The 23,870-nt window shown below is 45.7% G+C and overlaps 1 protein-coding gene across 1 annotated transcript in view; it reads left to right on the forward strand.

Moving 5' to 3' along the window:
• Nucleotides 1-8,709: 8,709 nt before the first annotated feature.
• The window catches only part of TMEM154 (transmembrane protein 154), a 29,816-nt gene continuing 14,655 nt past the window's right edge, over nucleotides 8,710-23,870 (forward strand). The window contains exons 1-2 of the mRNA XM_041738736.1: nucleotides 8,710-8,885; nucleotides 15,663-15,716. Of these exons, the coding sequence (XP_041594670.1) occupies nucleotides 8,798-8,885; nucleotides 15,663-15,716 (142 nt within the window). The 5' untranslated portion in view covers nucleotides 8,710-8,797. The remainder of the gene's footprint in view (nucleotides 8,886-15,662; nucleotides 15,717-23,870) is intronic.

The raw sequence follows: 23,870 nt of genomic DNA on the forward strand, positions 1-23,870 counted from the left end.
GGAGTAACCCTGTTAGCTAATATGTATGGAAAAAGATCTGCAACAATTTAAACATGGAATGATTTTGTTTTGCTTATATGCATTTAAACTTTTCCACAATAAACATTGTACTACTTTTGTAATAAGAAAAATATTTTATTTTATTTTTTTAAAGAAAAATATTTTAATTAAAAAACAAACACCTCCTGTCCTCCACTACTCATTCCTACCTGATACAAATCCTCTCCATTTTTACTTATTTTTGGCACTACCCACATACTTCGGCATGGGAGTTGCTTCTCTTTACATCTTTCTTATTCTAATTTGCAATTTCCCCCTGAAAGCTTTGCGCCTTTGTATTTTCTAGTTTCGTTGGTGTTGAGGATTTAGTTGGCCAGGCCATCAGCTGAATCTCAGAAGTCAAATTAAATAGAAAAATCAATAAAAGAAAAACCATTGAGAGCACTAATCTGCATTTATCATTCTGAAGTGGATTTTGGAACAGATACTATGGATTTAATAATGTTGTATGTCCTGCTTAAAAACTACTTGAAGACTTAGGGGAAAAAAAAGTTATCAAGATAAGATTTGATCAAAAACGAAACAGCAGTGGAAGAAAATTGAGTTTCTTTTAACATGCGTGGGAAGGCCCGATGAGTAAGAGGGGCAGTCAGATGGGGAAGACTTGCCGGTTCTCCTCTGCCCAGCTATGCGGGGGCGGAGATGAGGAAGGGCAAGAGGCAAGGGGAGGCTTCTGGGAGGGCTTCATGGTGGAGGTGTGTCTCGAACTAGGTCCTGAAAGATAAGTTGAATTAGGTGAGGAAAGAAATGTTCCTAGAAGTGGTAAGGGAACTGAGGCTAAGGAGAGGTATACAACCAAGCTTTACCCTTGGTCCCAGGCTTCCTGGAAAATAAGGCAAAAGGGGAAATATAATGTACTCCTTATCTCTTACTATTTGAGAGAACAGTACGAGAAATAGTAAGGGAAATAGTAAGAGAATAGTAAGGGAAATACCTTTCTAGGGGCTAAAAATGAAACTCCAGATCAGTGATTCTCAAGTGTTAGCACGAATAAAAATCCCCTGGAACATCATGAAACATGCAGATTTCTGGACCCCAGCTCCAGAGATTTTGACTCAGTAGTTCTGGGGTGGGGTTCAGGACTCTGAGATAAACAAGCTCACCCAAATGATTCCAACGTAGGTTCCTCTTTCCACCCACTTAAAAAAACACCATTATAAAGGCATTTAAAAAAAATCCACTTTGCATTCATTTGTTCATTCAAAAAAATATATATTAAGTGCTGTCCTCAGTGCTGGGGATAGAGCAGCAGAGAACAAGACAGAGTGGCCCTCTGCCCTCAGGGAGACTGGGGGGCAGAGGAGGGCCACAGGGTTTCTGGGCCAGCCAGCCTCTTCCCCTCATGCTCACCACAGGCCCCTCCAGCCAGACACTTGCACCTTATCCCGTGTGCTAATTGCAACTTCTGCCCCGACCACAATCTTTCTCACTTTCAGTTTTGGTGATGAGGCCGTCCACCAGGGCCCTGGAGACTCTGTCATGGAGGAGGTGCTCGTGGAAGCCCCCTAGATCCTTCAAATGCTGCAGCAGCTTCTTTGAGTGATCAGTTGAAGAGCGTGGCCCCGGAGTTGGCGGGGATGCAGAGGCAGAGACCACTGAGCGTCCGAACAAGTGCAGAGGGGCCCATTAGGATGGGCCTAGATGCATAGCTCCAGCTTCAAAGACGGTGTGCCGTAGACTGTCCCATTCCCCAATTCAGATGTTAGGGCCCTAACCCTCAGTATGAAGGTATTTGGAGATGGGGACCTTGGAAGGTGTTAGGGTTTGATGGGCTCCATAGGGCGAGGCCCTCGCAGTGAGAATCGTGCTCTTCTAAGATGAGACACCAAAGAGCTTGCTCTGTTCGGGCCCGGTGAGGACACAGCGGGAAGGCAGTGATCCATAAACCAGGAAGTTGCTCTCCTGAGAACATGAGCAGTGGACTTCCTGATCTTAGAATTCTAGTTTCCAGAACTGTAAGAAAATACAGTTGACCCTTTGACAACATGGGTTTGAATTGAGGAGTCCACATAGACACAGATTTTCTTTGATACAGTACAGTACGGTCAATGTATTCTCTCTTCCTTAGGATTTTTTTCTTGATTGATTTAAAAATTTTTTAATTTAAATTCAATTTAGTTAACATAAAATGTATTCTTAGTTTCAGGGGTAGAATTTAGTGATTCTTCAGTTGCACACAACACCCAGTGCTCATTCCAGCAAGTACCCTCCTTAATGCCCACACCCAATTGCCCCATCCTCCTGACCCCACCCCTCCAGCAACCCTCAGTTTGTTTCCTATAGTTAAGAGTTTCTATGGTTTGCCTTCCTCCCTGTTTTTATCTTATTTTCTTTTTCCTTCCCTTCCCCTATGTTCCTGTTTTGTTTCTTAAATTCCACATATATGTGAAACCATATGATGACTGTCTTTCTCTGACTGACTTATTTTGCTTAGCATAACACCCTCTAGTTCCGTCCATGTTGTTGCAAATGGCAAGATTTCATTCTTTTTTTGTGGCTGAGTAATATTCCATTATTTATCTATCAATCATCTATCTATCTATCTATCTATCTATCTATCTATCTATCTATCTCACATATTTTATCCATTCATCTGTTGACGGATATCTGGGCTTCTTAATAGTTTGGCTATTGGGGACATTGCTGCTATAAACTTTGGGGTGCATGTGCCTCTTGGAATCACTATGTTTGTATCCTTTGGATAAATACTTAGAAGTGCCATTGCTGGGCCATAGGGTAGTTTTTTGAGAAACTTTTGAGGAACCTCCATGCTGTTTCCCAGAGTGGCTGTACCAGCTTGCATTCTTACCACCAGTGTAAGGGGGTTCCCCTTTCTCCACATCCTTGCCAACATCCATTATTTCCTGACTTGTTAATTTTAGCCATTCTGACAGATGTGAGGTGATATCTCAATGTGGTTTCGAATTGTATCTCCCTGATGCCGAGTGATGTTGAGCATTTTTTCATGTGTCAGCTATTTATATGTCTCCTTTGGAGAAATGTCTGTTGATGTCTTCTGCCCATTTCTTGACTGGATTTTTTGTTTTCTGGCTATTGGCTTTGGTTAAATTCTTTTATCTGATGTGTCATTTGAAAATATCTACTCCTGTTCCGTAGGTTGCCTTTTAGTTTTATTAACTGTTTCTTTCCTGTGCAGAAGCTTTTTATCCAGGTGAAGTCTCAATAATTCATTTTTGCCTTTGTTTCCCTTGCCTTTGGAGGTGTGTCTAGGAAGAAGTTGCTGCCTGTGTTCTCCTCTAGGATTCTGATGGATTCCTGTTTCACATTTAGGTCTTTCATCCATTTTGAGTTTATTTTTGTGTATGGTGTAAGGAAGCGGTTCCGTTTTATTCTGCATGTGGCTGTCCAATTTTCCTAACACAATTTGTTGAAAAGACTGTCTTTTTTCCAGTGGATAGTCTTTTCTGCTTCGTCGAAGATTAGTTGACCATAGAGTTGAGGGTCCATTTCTGGGTTCTCTATTCTGTTCCATTGATCTCTGTGTCTGTTCTGGTGCCAGTACCACACTGTCTTGATGAGCACAGCTTTGTAATATAGTGTGAAGTCTGGAATTATGATGCCTCCCGCTTTGGTTTTCTTTTTCAGTATTACTTTGGCTATTCAGGGTCTTTTCTGGTTTCATACTTCCTCATGATTTTCTTAATAATATTTTTCTTTTCTCCAGCTTACTTTAGTGTAAGAATATGCTATATAGTATACATACAAAATTTATCTTAATGGATTATTTGTGTTATCCATAAGGCAGGCTATTAGTAGTCACTTTTGGGGGGAGCCAAAAATTATATATGGATTTTTGATTGGGGGAGTCGATGCCCCTAAGCCCTGCATTGCACAAAGGTCAACTGTAAAAGTCTGTTGTTTCAGCCACACAATCTAAGGCATTTTGTATGGCAGCCCGAGCTAACCAAGACACAGCAGGATTCCTGTTAGTCCCTCACCTGGTTGTAGTCTCTCTGCACATTCTGGGGTTCAGTTGAATCCTTTTGTCCCAGCCTTGCCCTGCCCACTTATCTATATGGGCACTCCTTTCAGAGCTTGGGACCTTAACCTTCTCCCTACACCCTCTCAATTAGCTTCAGAATGATGTACAGACCCCCTCCCATACCTCCCCCCCCCCCCTTGCTACTACCATGTCTGCGGGTTGGCCTTCTTATTAAGCAAGCACTGCAGACCATCAGCTACCACCACCTAGCATATGGACAAAGAAAGAAGCCCCAGAAAGTATGTGCATGTGTCTCAGTGTGGGTGGAGTTTTTGTGTGAGCATGCATGTGGGTGTGTGTTGAGAGACGATATATAAACAAAGGCCAGACCATATAGATAATAATAAAACTGTAACCCATGGTCTGTAGCAGACAACTCAGGAACTATGAGCCCTACTCTCATAACTGGTCCAGGAAGCCAAATAATCCCTGTGACAATGGCCCCTACTTTTATTCCTTTTTTACAAATTGAGAGAAGCCAAATACACACCCTCAACCAGTCACTAGAAGCAATAATTAGAACTTGCTTCTAGTTCCTCATGCCAACAGCCTCCTATCAGAGCATACTTGAAACCTTCTCTTTTTTTCCACTGTAAAGTTTTTCGCACTCCTCTGCTTGCCTTTGGGTCTCTGCCAAAATGCAAGTGATGGTGGTTGACTCCTTTGCTATAGAAAGCTTGGAACCGACAGTCTTTGCTTGTTCTCATTTGGATGATCTTCATGTATTTCCACACTGTGCAGGAGTGTAGAAGCATGTGTACCGGAGTATGTGCATGTGTGAGGGAGCTGTGTGTGTGTGTGTGTGTGTGTGTGTGTGTGTCTTGCATGTGTTGGGAATGAAAGGTCGTGGGGTAAGGGAAAGCCTGCACTCACTGTGAGATCTCATCACTTTTGGGTTGGTTCCCTTGATATCTCTCTTTCTTTAGGGCTGATACGAAGGAGGGTTGGGCAGGGAGGAAGCAGGAGGGGAGGGAGGAGGATTTGGATGAGAGTCACTTCTGTGATACAGATAGCTGATTATAAATGCCAGACTTTTGTGTGAAGTAACAGAGTCCCTAGAACCTGTAACCAGAGCGTCTCCCAGCCACCATACTTCATTACCTCCCTTTCCTCCTTTCATTGTTGAAAGCCAATGGCAGGCACCAGGACCAGGTTACACCCCCCACCCCCCTACTCCCCAACCCCCACCTCCCCACCCCCTGGCCTTTGTGCCTGCCTTTCCCTCCAGGGCCTCCCCTCCCTCCCCGGTGTCTCATGGTCTGTGACTGGCCGGTACAGGTGTATCAGGATTTAATCCGAGGCCAGGCAGCCACTTGCCAAAATTAATGGTTGGTAAAAGGAGAACAAACAGAGGTAAACAGCCCTTACCTAGCACAGAGTCTCCCTGTGAGTTTTCACTGCAGCAAAGAGACCAGTGAGGTGCTACACTTTTCTGATTACAGGACTCAAAAGAAAATTGCGTGGTCATGCAGGATTTCTCCAAGACCTCCGTTTAGGATGCACACCGTGCTAGCTGCTGTGGTGCTGTGCTGCTCGGGCCAAGGCGTGCACACCTGGGGAACCTGGGAGCCGCGGGGCTCCACCGAGGCCTGCAGAAGAGTGTGTGGTGGGCCACAGGTACCAGGTCCCCGACTCTGCAAAGCCCACCCCCCCAGCCCAGCTAGAGTTTTAAGATTGAAGAAACTGAGGCTGGCACCCCGCCCTCGCGAAACAGGCCCCTGGAGCCTGGCATCAGCCATAGTCCTATTGGGGTGCGAGTGGCAGCATGACAGCTCCCCAGGCTGGGCCTGGTCTCCCACATGCGGGGGTCCCAGCTGGGGTGCCCGCTAGGCGGGGAGGCCAGGGTCCCACCAGGCCGTCCCCCCGCTTCTCCTCGGGGACAGTTCTTTCCCTGCTGTTTTCAAATCCAGCAGCCAGTTTTGAGTTCATCTAGTTTCTTCAGCTGTTTGCTTTGTATTGTCACCTAAGCTGCAAAGCGTGTTTTATCAGTTGACTTAAGCTGGTTTAAAACATTAAAATGCATATTGCAGATCCATTATCAAACTGAACATTTCATGAATCACCAACCTGTTTCTTGTGCATAAGAACAGAGATAAACAATGACTAATGGGGGTGCTGGATGGCTCAGTGGTTGAGCGTCCGTCTTTGGCTCAGGTTGTGATCCCAGGGTCCTGGGATTGAGTCCCGCATGGGGCTGATTATAAATGCCAGACTTTTGTGTGAAGTAACAGAGTCCCGCATGGGGCTCCCTGCTCAGTGGGGAGCCTATTTCTCCCTCTGCCTATGTCTCTGCCTCTCTCTGTGTGTCTCTCATGAATGAGTAAATAAAATCTTTTAAAAAAGCAAAACTCAAAACATAAGAGACACCTAACTCTGGGAAACAAACATGGGGTAGTGGAAAGGGGAGTGTGCTTGGGGTTGGGGTGACTGGGTGATGGGCACTGAGGGGAGCACTTGACGGTATGAGCGCTGGGCGTTATGCTATATGTTGGCAAATTGAACTCCAATAAAAAAATTTAAAAAAAAAAAAGCAAAAAACAAAACAGTGACTAATGTCACTGAAAAGCAACAATGCACTAACTTCAAAACTGATGGCCGTGTCAGGGCTGAGGAATTCCAGTTGCCTCCAGTGTTCACACCAACCAGAGCACCAGAGATGAACTGACTGGAGGGGGTGACTCATTGTCCCTGCAGGCAGGGAGCTGGAGACAGGGTGGGTGTCTGATGCCTCTCTCTCTCTCTCTCTGCCTTTCTTGGCACTACCACAAACATGATTATGAAATGTTATCCTGTGGTGCTTAGGCCCTAGACCTGAACAAGAGGAAGGACTTTGACTAGAACACAAAACCTAACACACTTTACTCTCCCCTGCTTGCTGGTCTAAACAGACACCTCTTTCCTGCATTGTTTCCACTGGGCAGGACTTCCACCCCCAATCAAAACCAAGTCAGTCCTATTTTGTTAGTTAACAACCTCTGAGAAATGTATTCCTCTGTAAGAAGGAAGGAAAGTGAGATGCAGATCCCCCCACCCCGGGGACATATTCTACTTCAGAAATGGGCCCTTTAAAAGATCACCTCTCTCTTTACCATAGATCCAGCAATCAAGCCCTTTGGTATTTTCCCAAAGGAGTTGAACACTTATGTCTGCACAAATGCTTGCACGCAGATGTTTCTGGCAGCTTTATTTATAATTGCCAAAACTTGGAAGCAACCAAGACGTCTTTGAATTAATAACTGAGATACACTCAGACAATGGAATGTTATTTAGCACCAAAAAGAAATGAGCTACCGTGCCATGAAAAGACACTGAGGAATCTTAAATGCGCATTACTAAGTGAAGGAAGCCTACACAGTAATCTGAAAGACTCCACGCTGCATAATTCTAACTATATGCCATTTGGGGAAAGGTAAAACTAGGGAGGCAGTAAAAAGATCAGTGAGTGCCTGGAGTTAGGGTGGAAGGAGGGATGAATGGGTGGAGCATGCTGTATTTTTAGGGCCGAGATATTATTCAGGAGGATACTATCACGGTGGATTTATGTCATTATACATTTTCCAACTCATAGAATGTGCAACACATGAGAGAATCCTAATGTAAACTATGGACTTGGGTGATTACGATGTATCCGTGTGCATTCCTCCATTGTAACAGTTGTACCACTTTTGGAGGATGTTTTTTTTTTAATTTTTTAAAATTTATTTATGATAGTCACAGAGAGAGAGAGAGAGAGAGAGAGGCAGAGACACAGGCAGAGGGAGAAGCAGGCTCCATGCACCAGGAGCCCGAAGTGGGATTCCATCCCCGGGCCTCCAGGATCGCGCCCTGGGCCAAAGGCAGGCCCTAAACCGCTGCACCACCCAGGGATCCCTGGAGGATGTTAATGGGAGGCTGTGCATGTGTGGGGAGGGGGAGTATATGGGAACTCTGTGGACCTTCCTCTTATACTGTGAGCCTAAAACCGCTCTAAAAAAAACAAAGGCTTTATAAGGAAAAAATAAAAGTAAAAATAATAGAAATCATTTCTCTGTGGGGAAGCAAAGCACATTTGGGCATGTGTATAGCATGTCCCATACCTTCCCATGAGGGAGGTGGCATTTAGGGCCTGGGGACAGTGATGAGCCTGGCCGGGGAGAACTGGCCTGGCATTTTCTGATGGTACAGGTGCCCCTGCTCTCTAGGCCTCAGCTGTCCAACACAGCAGCTGCGAGCCACACGGGGCTATTTTAATTTACGTTAATAAAAATACAGCTACAAATTCATTTTGAACTGGTCTCCCTTCGAGGGCCCAGTGGCCTACGCAGCTAAGGGTATTGTACTGGACAGATTCCGGACATTTCCATCATCTCGGAAAGTTCTAGTGGAGAGCGCCGCTCTGGTCCCTGGGCAGCCCCAGAGACTCACCTGGGGTTGAGCAACATCACGAATGGAGGATGCCTGCGGTCCAGGATCCTCAGTCCCCTGGATCCCGGGTCCCGAAGCACAAGGGGGCCCTGGGCGCCGGTTCCAGGAGACAGTTTCCGCAGCAAAGGGCTGGAGAGACCTTGCTCCCTGCATCCGCGCTTGCAGAGCCACTTCTCTTTTGCAATCCTTGCTGGTCTGACAGGCTCCTGCAGAATTACATCACTTCCTAAAAAACAGGCAAACACTTCTCCTTCAAGTTAGCACCGACCCAAACAAGCAGGAAACAGGAAATGTTGGGGTTTCAGGGAGGCTGAAGCCCGGCGCCGCACGATGCCGGGGCGCGCGGAGCGGAGGGCTCGGGGGGCCGCCCTCGTGTGCGCGCTGCTGACCGCGCTGCTGCCCCGCAGCCCGGCCCAGGGTAAGCCGCGGCCCGGGGGGCGGGGGGGGCCGGGGGGCCGGGGAGGGGGACCAGGGGGGCGGAGGGCAGGGGCGGGATGCGCAGCTCGGCCGGGAGGGACACAGCCCGCGCCCGCACCCCCGGCCCTTCTGCAAAAGAAGGGGAGGAAATTGGAATTGCGGTGGGGGGTGCGGGGGGCGGGGGCGGGGGGCTGCCCCCAGCAGCTGTCACCCCCGTAACTCCCCGCAGTATCGCTCTCCCAGCAAGCTGGGGTCCCTGCAGCTGACCGGCTTTAGCAGGCGCCTTTAGAGAACCACAAACTTGTTGGCAGTCGGTGTAAAAAGAACATTTCAATCACAAGCGAGGAGTTTACGTTTAAGAATGCGGGCTGGGACATCAGCGAGTTCCAAAGCCTCCTGGAAAAACTGGGGTATGGAAATGTACTGCTGGAAAGTGTACTAAAAACTGTTAAAAAAAAAAAAAAAAAAACAACCCAGTAAACAGGAAATTATCGGAGGAGTTGCCCGGCATCCCTTCTAACTTATCAAGAGACGTCTTTCATCTGTTTTTCTTTGATCTTGTTACTTCGGGGCATATGTTCTTTGCATGGATTGTTGTTGCTAATGAACCTTTATTTCAGAAAGTGATGCGATTGTGGCAAATCAAAGGTATTGGGGAAGACAAAATATTAGATATCATGGTTTTGAGCTAAGAGCAGCAATTGACTTTTACCCCCCGGGCAGTTGCTACAAGCAGCACAATCACCCTCGAAGGCCTGATTGCCTCCTGTAGCCTTGTTGACATGCCCTTGGGTAAATAAACTCGTTGCCCATGATTTCGGGCAACAGTTTCTGCCTGCTTCTAGCCCAGGTCAGTATTTCAAGCAAAAGGAAAGTTCTCAAGCTACAGTTCTTTAAGGAGGACCAGGGAGGGGGGCTTGCGGGCACCCACACTGACCCAGCCACAGTGTGGCAATTTCCTGGAGATTCACTGTGAGTGCCCAACCCACATTGCCCCACCGATCTCTTGCCCTGGGTGCTCTCCACATGGCCTTGCCAGGCATCAGAGGTGGAAAATGAAAAGTGAAAGGCGAACCATTCCATCTGGAAGGATGTCTGATTGAAATGGGAGGTGGTGATGAAGACAAGCAGGGGGGTGGGGGGGGCAATGTGTAGTCTTAGGCACAGTTTGGGGCTGGGAGAGAGCATGAAGACGACGCAGCTCAAGCTGCCCTGTGGCACAGGTGTAGAAGCTGGGGCAGGGGGAGATCAGATGTCCAAGCCCCAGGACCGGTCAGCTGGCCTGCCTGGGACCCCGGGGTTCCCTCCTCTGCCCCAGTGAGAGGGCCACACTCCTTTCCCTGCAGGGTGTCCTTGGCATCTCAGGAAGCAGAGCCCAGCCATCCCACTTCCACCTCTTGTGAGTCTCAAGGCTACCACAGGTGCCTCAAACAGGTCCTGAAAGTAATGTGTGAGCTTGCCTGAGTATTTTCTTGAGCTTCTGACTATTTTCTTGACGTTTCTGAGTCGAAGTGTCTGCCATCTGGGAGATGCAAAAGGATCATCTGAAGACTCAGTAAAAATTTTCTTTATAATACCGATATCTGATCAGTGGCTCTTCCCCAATAAGACCTTTGGCTCTGCCTCATTTATGCCCCTTAGACTCTGGTCAACCTCCTTCCCATGGCATCTCCTCCATGTGCCCTCCCGCTCCCAGCCAGTCATACCGAATGGAGCGTGTGCTCCAGGCCTCTGTGGTTCTTGTCAAAAGTGAACAAGTTCTCTTTTTTAGAACCCTGAAGCCCCAGACCCCTACCTCCTTCTTGACGTCTCTTCTCATCTCTCCTTGGCTGGTCACTTTACCTGTGTCATATCCACATCAAACTAGGCTTCTGTAAACACAGCTGATCATGTTGAATCCTAATTGTGCGTGTCTCCCTGTCTCCCACCAGGCTGTAAGCGCTGCCAGGAAGGTTCCTCAGTAGCTCATCCTTGACTTCCCAAAACCCAGTTGGGATCAGCATAAATAAAGACCTCCATAATTCCTGATAAATGCTAAAATCATTCTAGAATGGATTTGAGGCCGATCGCTAAAAATCAATGAGCTCCTGAAAGCAGATAGTGCTAGAATGGCAGAGAAGTCAGAGATGAGAAGCTGGGTTTATCTAGACAATCCAGCACACTTATTGGGCCCTGTCTGGATTTCTAATGTCAGAAAGTGCTCCCCAAATGCCCATTCATAAAAAGCTATAGAATCAAAGCTAAGGGGTGATCTCTTATAAATGAAAGATTATGTATTTTTATTTTAAAAATAATTTTATTTATTTATTCATGAGAGACAGAGAGAGGCAGAGACACAGGCAGAGGGAGAAGCAGGCTCCCTGCGGGGACCCCGATGTGGGACTCGTTCCTGGGACTCCAGGATCACACTCTGAGCCGGCAGCAGACGCTCAACCACTGAGCCACCCAGGCGTCCCTGATTATATATTTTTAAATTAATTTAAAATTTAATTTAAATTAAAATTAATTTAAAATGAGCTAATGATGTCTAAGACTTCAGGATATGAGTTAGTTGATAGGTGTCAAACTCCTATTTCCTTGAATTTTTAAAAAAATATCTTGGAGATGTTTGGTAGTAGAATCCATCCTACTGACTGTATGAAAAAATGGAGGCACAGACTTACTCAGGTCACAGTGCTAACTAGTAGATCTAAGTAAGATTCAGCCGCAGGAATCCATGCTCCAGCATATACTATAATGCCTCTGGGTTTCTGGGCTCTGCTGAAATATGTGTCTAGTTTCAGGTTTAGAAAAATATGTCTCAGGCAGCCCCGGTGGCTCAGTGGTTTAGCGCCGCCTTCGGCCCAGGGCCTGATCCTGGAGTCCTGGGATCGAGTCCCACGTCGGGCTCCCTGCATGGAGCCTGCTTCTCCCTCTGCCTGTGTCTCTGCCTCTCTCTCTCTCTCTCTCTCTCTCTCTCATGAAGAAATAAATAAAATCTTAAAAAAAAAGAAAAGAAAAATATGTCTCTGGTACCCTTCCAACTATAGATGTATCCCATGCATTCTTAGTTGGGGTCTAAGGTCTAAGGTTATTGCATATTAATAAAGGAGCTGTATCTGGTCGGGTCAGAGACTGGCCTACAGGAAAAGGGTTGGAGAGAGCTGGGGTTAACTCTGGCCTTTAGGGGGAAAGGGAAGGGCTGCAAGGTGCAGAGTGAGCAACAGGGCATCTGGGGATTAGCACAGTTAAGACCAGAAGCAGGAAAAGCGGAATGATGAAGTCACAGGTAAGAGGCTTCAGGGTGTGGGAACCAGGGAGAGAAAGCACAGCCTTGTGTCATTCTTTATGGGAGAGTCCTGCGGAGAACTGACCCCAAGGACCAAATAGCCTTCAGAAACCAAACAACAACAACAACAAAAACAGGCAGAAAGGGATTTATTGGGGTTTAAAGTCCCTCCACGTCTGAAAGCCTGATCCAAGAAACCAGAAGACGGCTGGGTCTTGGCTGGGATGGGCCCAACTGGGCAAAGAAACAATACGACGTGCAATTTGCCTACCTGTGTATAGTTTGCACCGCCCTCAGATGTTGGCAAGGATGTGGAGAAACAGGAACTCTGCACCACTGGTGGGAGGGTTGGTGCAGTCCCTAGCCCATCCTGCTGCTTAACCCATTCATTGGGCTTTTAACTTCAGTCATATTTTTCACTCTAGAAAATTTTTTTCATTTCCAGAATAAAAAATGTAGTGTCTTGCTTTTATTTTTTCTTGTTAGTTATTCCTTCTTTTATGTTTTTCTTTTACACATAGTATTTTCTGATAACTTTGATCGGCCATGTAGGTAGATCTAATCTTGTTGCTCATTGTATCTGTTGATTCCCATTTGTGAAAGAAATCTTGGGGGCTCTGAGGACCCAATTTGGCACCCAGAAGGTGACTTCACTCCATTTGACCGAAACCCAGATTCTCTGATTACAGCACCAGGTTACTGTAAACACTTTCCAAATACGATCTAGTCCTGTAACCACAGAATAGTATTTGAAGATATGGAGGCAGGGATGGGCCAGGCTCGAGGAAAGCCAGTGCTTGGACCTCAGGCTTACAGCCCTGCCTTGGGATGGAGAGGGGACAGGCTGAGCAGGCCTCAGGGGTCAGACTGCAAGAGTTGTATAAGCAGGTGCCAAAACCTCATGAAAGGTACAAGCCAACAAAGCGGAGTCTGCTGTGGGGGCATCAGCACCAGCAGCAGGTCAACAAGAAAGCCAAAGTTATTGCCAAGGAGAAAGAAGTAGAGAAAATCAAGTTGAAAATCAGAAGGGGGGGCCAGGGTCCATGGCATCAGGATGCTGGTGAGATCAGCCTGGGGGTGGCACACCTGACTCTGACTAAAACTTTGCCAAAATCATTGCTCCCTCCTTTCCTTCCCCTCTTCCTTCCTTCTTCTTCCTCCTTTCTTCTTTTTTTTCTCTTCTTTTCTTTTCTTTCCTTCCTCTCTTTTCTTTTTTCTTTTCTTCTCTCTCTCTTCTTTCCTTCCTTCTTTTCTCCCTTCCTTCCTTCCTTCCTTCCTTCCTTCCTTCTCTTTCTCCCATGGCCTAGTGTTTTTTTTTTAAATTTATTTTTTACTGGTGTTCAATTTACCAACATATAGAATAACACCCAGTGCTCATCCCATCAAGTGCCCCCCTCAGTGCCCATCACCCAGTCACCCCTACCCCCCGCCCACCTCCCTTTCTACCACCCATAGTTCGTTTCCCAGAGTTGGAGTCTCTCATGTTCTGTCTCCCTTTCTGATATTTCCCATTCATTTTTTTTCCTTTCCCCTTTATTCCCTTTCACTATTTTTTATATTCCCCAAATGAATGAGACCATATAATGTTTGTCCTTCTCCGATTGACTTACTTCACTCCACGTAATACCCTCCAGTTCCATCCACATCGAAGCAAATGGTGGGTATTTGTCATTTCTAAAGGCTGAGTAATATTCCATTGTATACATAAACCACATCTTCTTTATCCATTCATCTTTTGATGGACACCGAGGCTCCTTCCACAGTTTGGCTATTGTGGACATTGCTGCTATAAACATTGGGGTGCAGGTGTCCCAGCGTTTCACTGCATCTGTGTCTTTGGGGTAAATCCCCAGCAGTGCAATTGCTGGGTCGTAGGGCAGGTCTATTTTTAACTCTTTGAGGAGCCTCCACACAGTTTTCCAGAGTGGCTGCACCAGTTCACATTCCCACCAACAGTGTAAGAGGGTTCCCCTTTCTCCGCATCCTCTCCAACATTTGTCGTTTCCTGCCTTGTTAATTTTCCCCATTCTCACTGGTGTGAGGTGGTATCTCATTGTGGTTTTGATTTGTATTTCCCTGATGGCAAGTGATGCGGAGCATTTTCTCACGTGCATGTTGGCCATGTCTAGGTCTTCCTCTGTGAGATTTCTCTTCATGTCTTTTGCCCATTTCATGATTGGATTGTTTGTTTCTTTGCTGTTGAGTTTAAGAAGTTCTTTATAGATCTTGGATACTAGTCCTTTATCTGATACGTCATTTGCAAATATCTTCTCCCATCCTGTAGGTTGTCCTTTAGTTTTGTTGACTGTATCCTTTGCTGTGCAGAAGCTTCTTATCTTGATGAAGTCCCAATAGTTCATTTTTGCTTTTGTTTCTCTTGCCTTCCCATGGCCTAGTGTTTTAGCTTTAACATTTAGCCTAAGAAAAAAAAAAAAACATTTAGCCTAAGAGATGGACAGGAGCCCCCTGAGAGCATTATATAGCCTCCTATGTCCCTACAGGCCCAAACCTCTGTTCTAGGAAATCCGCATAGGTAAATTTATCTCTGAGTTTAAATTTCTTGTACCATCTTTTTCTTTCCTTTCTTATTTATTTATTTATTTATTTATTTATTTATTTATTTATTTATTTTATGATAGTCACACAGAGAGAGAGAGAGAGAGGCAGAGACACAGGCAGAGGGAGAAGAAGGCTCCATGCACCGGGAGCCCGACGTGGGATTCCATCCCAGGTCTCCAGGATTGCGCCCCGGGCCAAAGGCAGGCACCAAACCGCTGCACCACCCAGGGATCCCTCTTCTTTTTTTAAATAAACATTTTCTGTCCTTGGGATTTCCTTGCTTTTTTGAGATTTCTTTATCAATGTAAAAAGTTGCCTCTTACACTTCATTCAGTAGCTCTAGGTGTTGCATATTGGGAGAATTTTTCAGGTTACCAACTATACCAGATTACTTGAAAAGGAAATTTTTCTATATAATCAGTCTGGAGAACAATTTGGAAATACTTAGTCAGCTGGATATGTTTATACCCTACAATCCCAATAATTTAATCCTAGGTATATACCCCAGATCAAAAACAAGTGTGCAGCAGAGTCATGGCCAAGGATGTTAATTTTAGCAGTGTTTGTAAAGATGGAAAAAATAGACGCAACTTAAATGAGCAGAAGAAAAATACATGAATTTTAACACAGTCCCAAGATGAGATATCATACAACAGGTAAAATTAAGGAACTAGATAGACCCAAATGTATGAAGATGACTCAATCTCAAATGTAGTGTTGGCCAAGAGAGCCAATTGAAGATTATCCACGGAATGATTGCATTTATTTGAAGTTTTTAAAAACATTCCAAATTATGCTTGTATTGCTTACGGATATAGGCGTATTTGAAAAGTTGCGACTGATACAAGTTAACTTTAGGATACCAGTTACCTTTAGAGAGGGAGGGAGGGGAATGAGACTGGGAGGAGTACAAGGAGGGCTTTAACTGCATCTGTGATGTGTTTCTTTCAGAAGAAAACATGCTGGTCCTGGAATCAACAAATGAAGACCTACTGGCCCAATTCTGTGAGTGTCTTTTTTTTTTTTTTTTTTCTGATCTGTGAGCTTGGAATGGTTTTTATATATATCAGTGGTTAAATAAATGCTTGTATAATAGCCTGTGTTTTGCCTTTTGGATCTAAAATATTTATTCTCTGCTCTTTAAGAAAAAGTTTACCAACCCATCTTCTGGCCAATATGGAAAAGTGTAAGATAATTGGTAGATATTCAGTTATCTGCTACGTTACTCTATTCTTTTAGGTATTAGACATTCATGATGAAAAATTATGAGAGTGCCTCTGAGTTCTCAAGCTTTCCTCCATATTTCCCTTCTATAATTCCCAATCTCTTTGAAAGACAGTCGAGATGCCTTCATCTCAACCCACTGAGATCAAGCACAGGACTCAAATGGCTCCATCCGGGCCACCAGTGCCTTCTAATAGCTAAGCCCAAGGGACCCATTTCTGTCTGTATGACATGTTTTCCTCTGCATTACTTAACATAATTAATCAATTATAGAAACACTTTTCTTCCTCGAGTCTTTTAGTGCCATTTCCTCGTTGATCTCCTACGACACCAATTATTCCCTTTCCGTCTTTGATGAGGAGTCTTTCTCTTCCACCTGCTCATTTCACAGTAACATCCATCTGTTATTTCTTATTCCTTGCACCATTCCTGGGCCATGGGATCCATGCTGATTCCCAAAAAACCACCTCCCTCCAGGCCCAGCTGCCCAGCTCTAGACCCGTATTCTCACCGCCAGCTCTCCTTGGCCATGCAGGAGGGGGCCTTAGGCTCAGCATGTCCAGGGGGGGAGCTCCTCAGCCCCCACGAGTGTAGGCCCTTGTTAGTTCTCACCTAGTTACTTCATTGACTTCTTGACCCATCTCCCTGCCTTTAGTCTCCTCTCCAACCCAATTTCATGTAACATCCAGAGCACTAGCCCTATAACCAAAAGTAATCATTTCCCCCTGCACTTCCCCCTTCAGTGGGATTTTATTTCCTTGAGGTAGATGGACAAACCCCTTGACATCATTACAAGGCCCCCTGTGAGGAGATGGTACAACCGCCTGAATGTGCCAAGCTCTGAGGCTTTCTATGTGCTTTGACTATAATGTCTTTCCCTGATACCTTTGCTTGATGAACTCCTGAGATTCAATTTAAAAATCTCCTCCTCTATGAAAATTTCCTGAATCTTCCACCCCCAGGTAAATGAATGCCTTCTTCTCCCATATCATGTCCTTGTACACAAACAAATGGCTCCTAGTAAACTCTATTATAGTTTCTGATTTATGTGCCATCGTCCCTACTTGCCAGTGTCTTCCCAGGGAGACATACACCTGGTCTCGTTCACCTGTATATCCCAGGAAAAAAAGACCAGAATAGTGCCTAGAATAGTGCCTGGTACATAATAAGCACACGACTCAATGACTGAAGAATGACATGAAATTTATCCAAGATTTACATGTATTTGTGACAAAATCATAATCATTCAAATAATAAAATGAAACTGTGGTAATACTTGGATAATATGATTTTTTTTAGTTAACGCTGTTTTATCTTATTCCAAAATGTTAACTATCTTGAATCTTTTTTATGTATAAATAGTTTATTTCTGTCTTCTGGAACTAAAACAGGCAACAGTTATTGCTTCCCTTCCTGTGGAGAATACTATGTAGCCACATCTATGAGTAGTATTGAGAAAGTATTCTTTTTTTTTTTTTAAGCTTTTCTTTATTTATTCATGAGAGACACTCAGAGAGAGACAGAGATATAGGCAGAGGGAGAAGCAGGCTTCCTGGGGGGAGCCTGATGCTCACATGATCCCAGGATCCCAGGATCATGACCTGGGCCAAAGGCAGACACTCAACCATTGAGCCACCCAGGTGCCCCACTGAGAAAGTATTCTTATCTATCTTCCTCTCAAACTAGGGATGGAGTTCAGACCCAGAAATTATGCATTGAGCAGCATGACAATTTGCAGAAAGTCCAGGTGGTCACAAACATTTTAGGGAGAATTTTGAAAGGAAGACAAAAGGAATACAAGTTCCATAGAAGATAAATTTCAAGCCAGTAAGAGCGCATTTGAAAACTCAAAAAAGAAATAAAATTTCTGTAACATGAAGTGAATAGAAAAATCTGCCTGGGGGGTGGGAGTGGGGAGGACAACACAGAAGCCTTTCCTGACTAATTAAAGATGGTTTGAAAGGAGAGTTATCTACTGGAGCAGGGTCCAGTTGGTGGTGGTGTTTTGGTTTCTTTTCCTTGAACAAAACCATCCAATCTAGTTTGTTTTTGAAATTTGAATTTTTCTTCTATGTGTCTTTGTTGTATATGAATAAAACCACCTTTATTGTTTCCTGCCTCCCTACTCCATTGTAGTTTTCAGAAATAGGAGCCCCAGTGGTTACTCGGGTTTCCTGACATATGTTTTTGTCTTCCAATGACAAAAATATTAATTTAAAAATTCATGTATTTTTTTAAGCATTATGTTTATTTCTGGTTAAGATGACTAGATTTAGCAGATAAAAATATCCAGTTAAATGTAAGTTTCAAACAAACACTTTTTTTTTTTTTTTTTAGTGTAAGTACCTCTCATACAATTCAATGTAAATAGAGGCCACACAAATATTGCATGGGACACATTTATACTAAAAAATTATTTGTTGTTTATCTGGTATTCAAATTTAACTGGGCATCCTGGATTTTAGTAACTGTGTGAATGTGATTATCTCTTATCAAGCAAAGATCATCCCTATGTTGGTGTATCACTAAGACCACAGGCATATTGGCTATGTAGCCAGTTAACAGATATTAGAAAAAAATTTAGGCTGAGTCCTAGACCAAACATTCAAATAACAAGGAAATAAATTGTGCTGGGGGAAAAAAAAAAAACACGAGATAAACAAAACAAAACCAAAAACACTCCAATGCTTACATAGATTGAAACCAGGTATCCAAGAGTGGATCAACTTTAGAGAATCTACTAATGTAATCCATCACGTTAAAAACTAGATAAGAAAAAAAGTGCAGGATTATATTAATAAGGGCAGAAGGGAGGTTGGCAAGAGGTTGGGACTGCCCAGGATCAGCAGCTCAAGCGGCAACACTCAATTCTCAGTGCCCGAACCCTGTTAGATTGTCCAGGATGGAGGGGGCAGGATTGAGTCTCTTTCAAGGTAAAATAAGATCAGGAGCAAGCAGGGCTTAGGAGACCTAGTAAGGGACTTTGCTGACCCCAGAAAATCCAACCCACAATTTGTTCCCCTCAGACACCACTTCAGAGACCTCAGGAGATTACCTCCTTCCTTGGCCTCCTGTCATAAGAACACTTCCCCAAAATAAAACAAATTCTTGCTCTCTGCTCCCCCATAGGCTGGTGATGGTAACTTCTGATTACACCCCCTCCCCCTTCCTCCTGCTGCTCACAGTGAAGGTACATTAGCCCCTGGGATACCAGCCCACATCTCCTTCCCCTGCTCTCTGCCCTCTAATTTATCACAAACATACATCTCCACTCATGTTTTGGCTTGTCCCTGTCTTTTTCAGGGGCCTTCTCTGGCAGCTCTGAGCCTGTGCTGACCTGAGGGCCCACATGCCCCGCACAAGAGCCCACCTTGTCTCCCTTCCCTACTCAGAGTGGGGCTGATAGCAGGCCAGGGAGAGGGCAAGGGTGTGGACTTTTGTTTTCAACTTACTCTCTGAAGTTAAATTTTTGAAACTGGCTATTCAAAAGTGAGATAGAAGTATAATAAAAACGGAAAAGGATTCAGATTAGTAATGACAATAACTATCATTTTAATAAAATCCTTTTTTTCCCCATTTGCAAGCACTCGTGTGTCTATTATCCCACTAATGGTAGAGTTGTGGGTTTTTTTTTTTAATTTTTTTTTTTTAATTTATTTATGATAGTCACACACACAGAGAGTGAGAGAGAGAGAGAGGCAGAGACACAGGCAGAGGGAGAAGCAGGCTCCATGCACCAGGAGCCCGACGTGGGATTCGATCCCGGGCTCCAGGATCGCGCCCTGGGCCAAAGGCAGGCGCCAAACCGCTGTGCCACCCAGGGATCCCAGAGTTGTGGTTTTTAAAATCTGATTCATTTACTTGAGAGAGAGTGTGTGTGCAAGTGGGGTGAGGGGCAGGGGGAGAAGCAGACTCCCCGCTGAGCAGGGAGCCCTACATAGAGCTTGATCCCCAGACCCTGGGATCATGACCTGAGCTGAAGGCAGATGCTTAACTGACTGAGCCTCCCAGGTGCCCAGTAGAGAGAGGTTTTTTTAAAATATTTTATTTATTTATTCATGAGAGACAGAGGCAGAGACACAGGTAGAGGGAGAAGCAGGCTCCATGCAGGGAGCCCGACGTGGGACTAGATCCCGGGACTCCAAGATCATGCCCTGGGCCAAGGGCAGGCGCTAAACCGCTGAGCCACCCAGGGATCTCGAGAGTTCTAAATGTCAAAAGTGTATATATATTGCGTCCCATAAAAATACACACATTCTTCTTAAGCCGCCAGGTGCCCGCAGGCCAGAATAGGTCTGCAGTGTGCAAAGCGGTAGTCAGGTGGTCAGAACCGCAGCTTCCCCAGGTGAGCAAATCGAGACGGCCTCAGGGTCTGGGCAAATCTGAATAAACAGGAGTAAACCTTCTCTTTAAAAGGCATCAAAAAAAAAAAAAAAGACATCAAAATAAAACGTTTAAAACGCAACAGACATCAGAGCGTCGCGGGCCCCTTTGTGGGCCACGTTTTCATCTGACAGTAAATTGCAGCCGCAGGTGCTTCTCAGGGCAACGGGGTAGAAACACGAACAAGCCTCACAAGCGAACTCCCGGACCGAGGCGTCTTACCGGGTGACCCGCCTCAAAACGAGCACAAGACACCTTGTCAACCTTCTTTCAACGTGAGGCCTTGTCACCTCCAGGCATCGGCTGGCTGCGGAGAAAGGTGCAGGGGCACAGGCAGCTCTAGCCCAAGGCCCCTAGAGTCAGGCCCTGCCCTTGCCCCTCGGGCCTTTGCCCCCCGCCGATGAGCCCACTTCTTCCCACCCCATCCTCTTCAGCTAAGCCGGCCCGGAAGATACACCGCACAGTCCACCCAGCATCGCAGACTACGTAGGGCAGCAGAGCTCACGATGGAAACGCCAACCGGGGGGCGCAGGGGGGCTCAGCTGCCTTCAGCTCGGGTCGTGACCCCAGGGTCCTGGGCTCCCTTCTCCCCGGGGAGCCTGCTTCCCCCTCTTCCCCTGCCTCTCCCTGGGCTTCTGCTTGCTCTTTCCTTCTCTTTCTCTCTGGCAAATAAATAAAATCTTTAAAAAACAACTGTCCATCCAGTTCCCTAGTCCTGCCTCCAGAGAATCAGGTCACCTGTGGGAAACTATGGGGAACCCCGGATTCCCCCCCCCCCGCCCCTACCCAAACAAACAAGAACCAGAAACATGAAATTTCATCACTCAGGATTCTTACTTGGCATTAAGCAGTTCCTCTCTTTCTCCAGTGTTTTCTTTACAACTCAGAGAACTGAGGAAACCACCTTAGGTCCCTATTTCTTTGTGACCAAGAATGGACTGTGTGTTTCCTTGGAGGGCGGACAGAGGGAGGAGGACAGGATGTGTGTATATATATATATATTTTTTTGAGATTGTGTTTATTTATTTACTTATTTATTTTTAAAGATTTTATTTTACTTATTCATGAGAGATGAGAGACAGAGACACAGGCAGAGAGAGAAGCAGGCTCCATGCAGGGAGCCCGATGAGGGACTTGATCCCGGGCCTCCAGCATCATGCCCTGGGCCGAAGGCAGGTGCTAAACTGCTGAGCCACCCAGGGATCCCCAAGATTGTATTTATTTATTAGAGAGAGAGAGAGCAAGCATGGAGGGGTGGAGGTGGGGGGAGAGAGAGAGCGACAGAGACAGAGACAGAGAGCAAGGACGAGCCAGAGGGAGAGGGAGAAGCAGGCTCCTTGCTCAGTGGGAAGCCCGACATGAGAATCGATCCCAGGACCCCAGGATCATGTCCTGGGCCGAAAGCAGACGCTTCACTATCTGAGCCACCCAGTCCTTCCTCCCCCAGCGATGTTCTTGATAAAAAGGTGAGAGATGCCCTAACATCGTCTCTCAGACAAGCCTGGCCTACTTCTATTTCCTGAACAACGCGTACCCAGTGGCTACTGAGCAGCAGACAGGGTTCCAGGTGCTAGGGGTAGATACAGGGCCAAACCGTGGAGGCATCGGGTGACAAACAGGCACCTGAATGAAATGCTCTCAGATAATGAACAATAAGTTCATACTGTCTTGAAACCAAGCAAACCAGAGAAAGGGCGGGACACTTCAGAAGCCCATGCATGGTCCATGCAGGTCGGTGTCCCAACCCCAAGGAGCCCGTGTCCATTTACTTGGTGTTGGCATCTCCCTGCATCAAACACAATTATACTCCCACAGACAGGCTGGGGCCTCATGAGTCTGCTAAGCCAGTGGTTCCCATTTTCCCCTGGCCCATCACAGCCAGATTTCACAGATGCTGAACAACTGCTTTTCAAAAGATACCAGAACTGAAGAGATAGACCATTTATCTGACAGATGCATACACCTGTTAATTTTGCTTTCAGAGGCTTCTTTCTGTGTAGGGTTCTCCAATCATCTTTAAAGCTAGTCAGGACTATCTTCATGAATAGCAACAAATTAAAATAAAGCCAACTGAATTACAGTCTAACTCAGTAACTCTTGGGTCGCCTGGGTGGCTCAGTGGTTGAGTATCTGCCTTTGGCTCAGGGTGTGATCTGGGGTTCCTGGGATCGAGTCCCACGTCGGGTTCCCTGCATGGAGCCTGCTTCTCCCTCTGCCTGTGTCTCTGCCTCTCTCTTTGTCTCTCATGAATAAATAAATAAAATTCTTAAAACAAAACAAAACAAAACAAAACAAGAAACCAGTTTAACTCAGTAACTCTCAACCCAGCATACTTACTAAGCTCACTGGGGGAGCTTTTAAAACATATTGTTGCCCACGTGCAGCCACAGATACCCTCACATAACTGCTTTGGGTGGAGCTTAAAACCCACTAGGTGATGTGGGTGCACAGTAAGTGTTGAGAACAAGAGGTGTTATTAATAATTAAGCACAACTAAATGAGGTTGTTTGTGCAACTTAAACCAATGGCTGTCAAAGTATGGCCTTCAGAGCAGCAGCAGCAGCAGCAGCAGCATTTTTTTTTTTTTTTTTTTTTTTTTTTTTAGAAATGAAGATTCTTAAAAAAAAAGAAAAGAAAAAAAAAAAAAAGAAATGAAGATTCTTGGAGCACCTGGCTGGCTCAGTCAGTAGAGCGTGTGGTTCTTGATTTTGGGGTTGTGGGTTTCAGCCCCATGTTGAGTGGAGAGAATACTTAAAAATAAAATTTATTTTTAAAAGCCTTAGGGACACCTGGGTGGCTCAGTGGTTGAGCGTCTGCCTTTGGCTCCGGGTGTGATCCCGGGGTCCTGGGATTACGTCCCACATCAGGCTCCCCTTGGGGAGCCTGCTTCTCCCTCTGCCTCTCTCTGTGTGTCTCTCATGAATAAATAAATAAAATATATTTTTTAAAAAGCCTTACAATTCTTGGCCTCATCCCAGACTTATTAAGCAGTAACTCTGGGAACAGGGGCCAGCACTCTGTGTTTGGGAAGCCCTCCAGGTGATTCCGATGCTAAAGTCTGAGGACCCGTGGTGTACCCCTCCCAGCTGTTCTATCAGCAGTGACCTTTGCTGGAGAAGAGGGTTTTACACTCCAGCACACCCTCTCGTAGTCAGACTTCCCCTGGAAGGCATGCATGCCTGTCACAGTTCTCTCTCAGCCTCGCCTGGCCAGAGTCTCCCAGGGGCTCCAGGCTTCAGTGATGATTTTTAAGCGGTTGCATTCTGGTGATCGAGTTGGCAGCTGCCGGGCAAGCCTTTGGCATCCAACTCCCTGACCTCTGATTCTTCTCCAGTTCACCAAGGAGAAGCAGCACAGGAGAGCAGAGTGCTGGGGTGGCCCAGGGCAAGACAGGAAGTGGGTAGGGTGGGGGCCTCGGATTCACCCTGAGAACTGCAAAAAATACTGAGGCCTCCGTTCACTGCAGATATTATGAGGTGAAGCTTTAGGCCTCAGGTGTACGAGAAGGTGCCCAGGTGATTCCTTTGTGCGGCCAAGGCTGAGCACCACTGC

Source organism: Vulpes lagopus, chromosome 23 (genome assembly GCF_018345385.1).
Source record: "Vulpes lagopus strain Blue_001 chromosome 23, ASM1834538v1, whole genome shotgun sequence".
NCBI lineage: Eukaryota > Metazoa > Chordata > Mammalia > Carnivora > Canidae > Vulpes > Vulpes lagopus.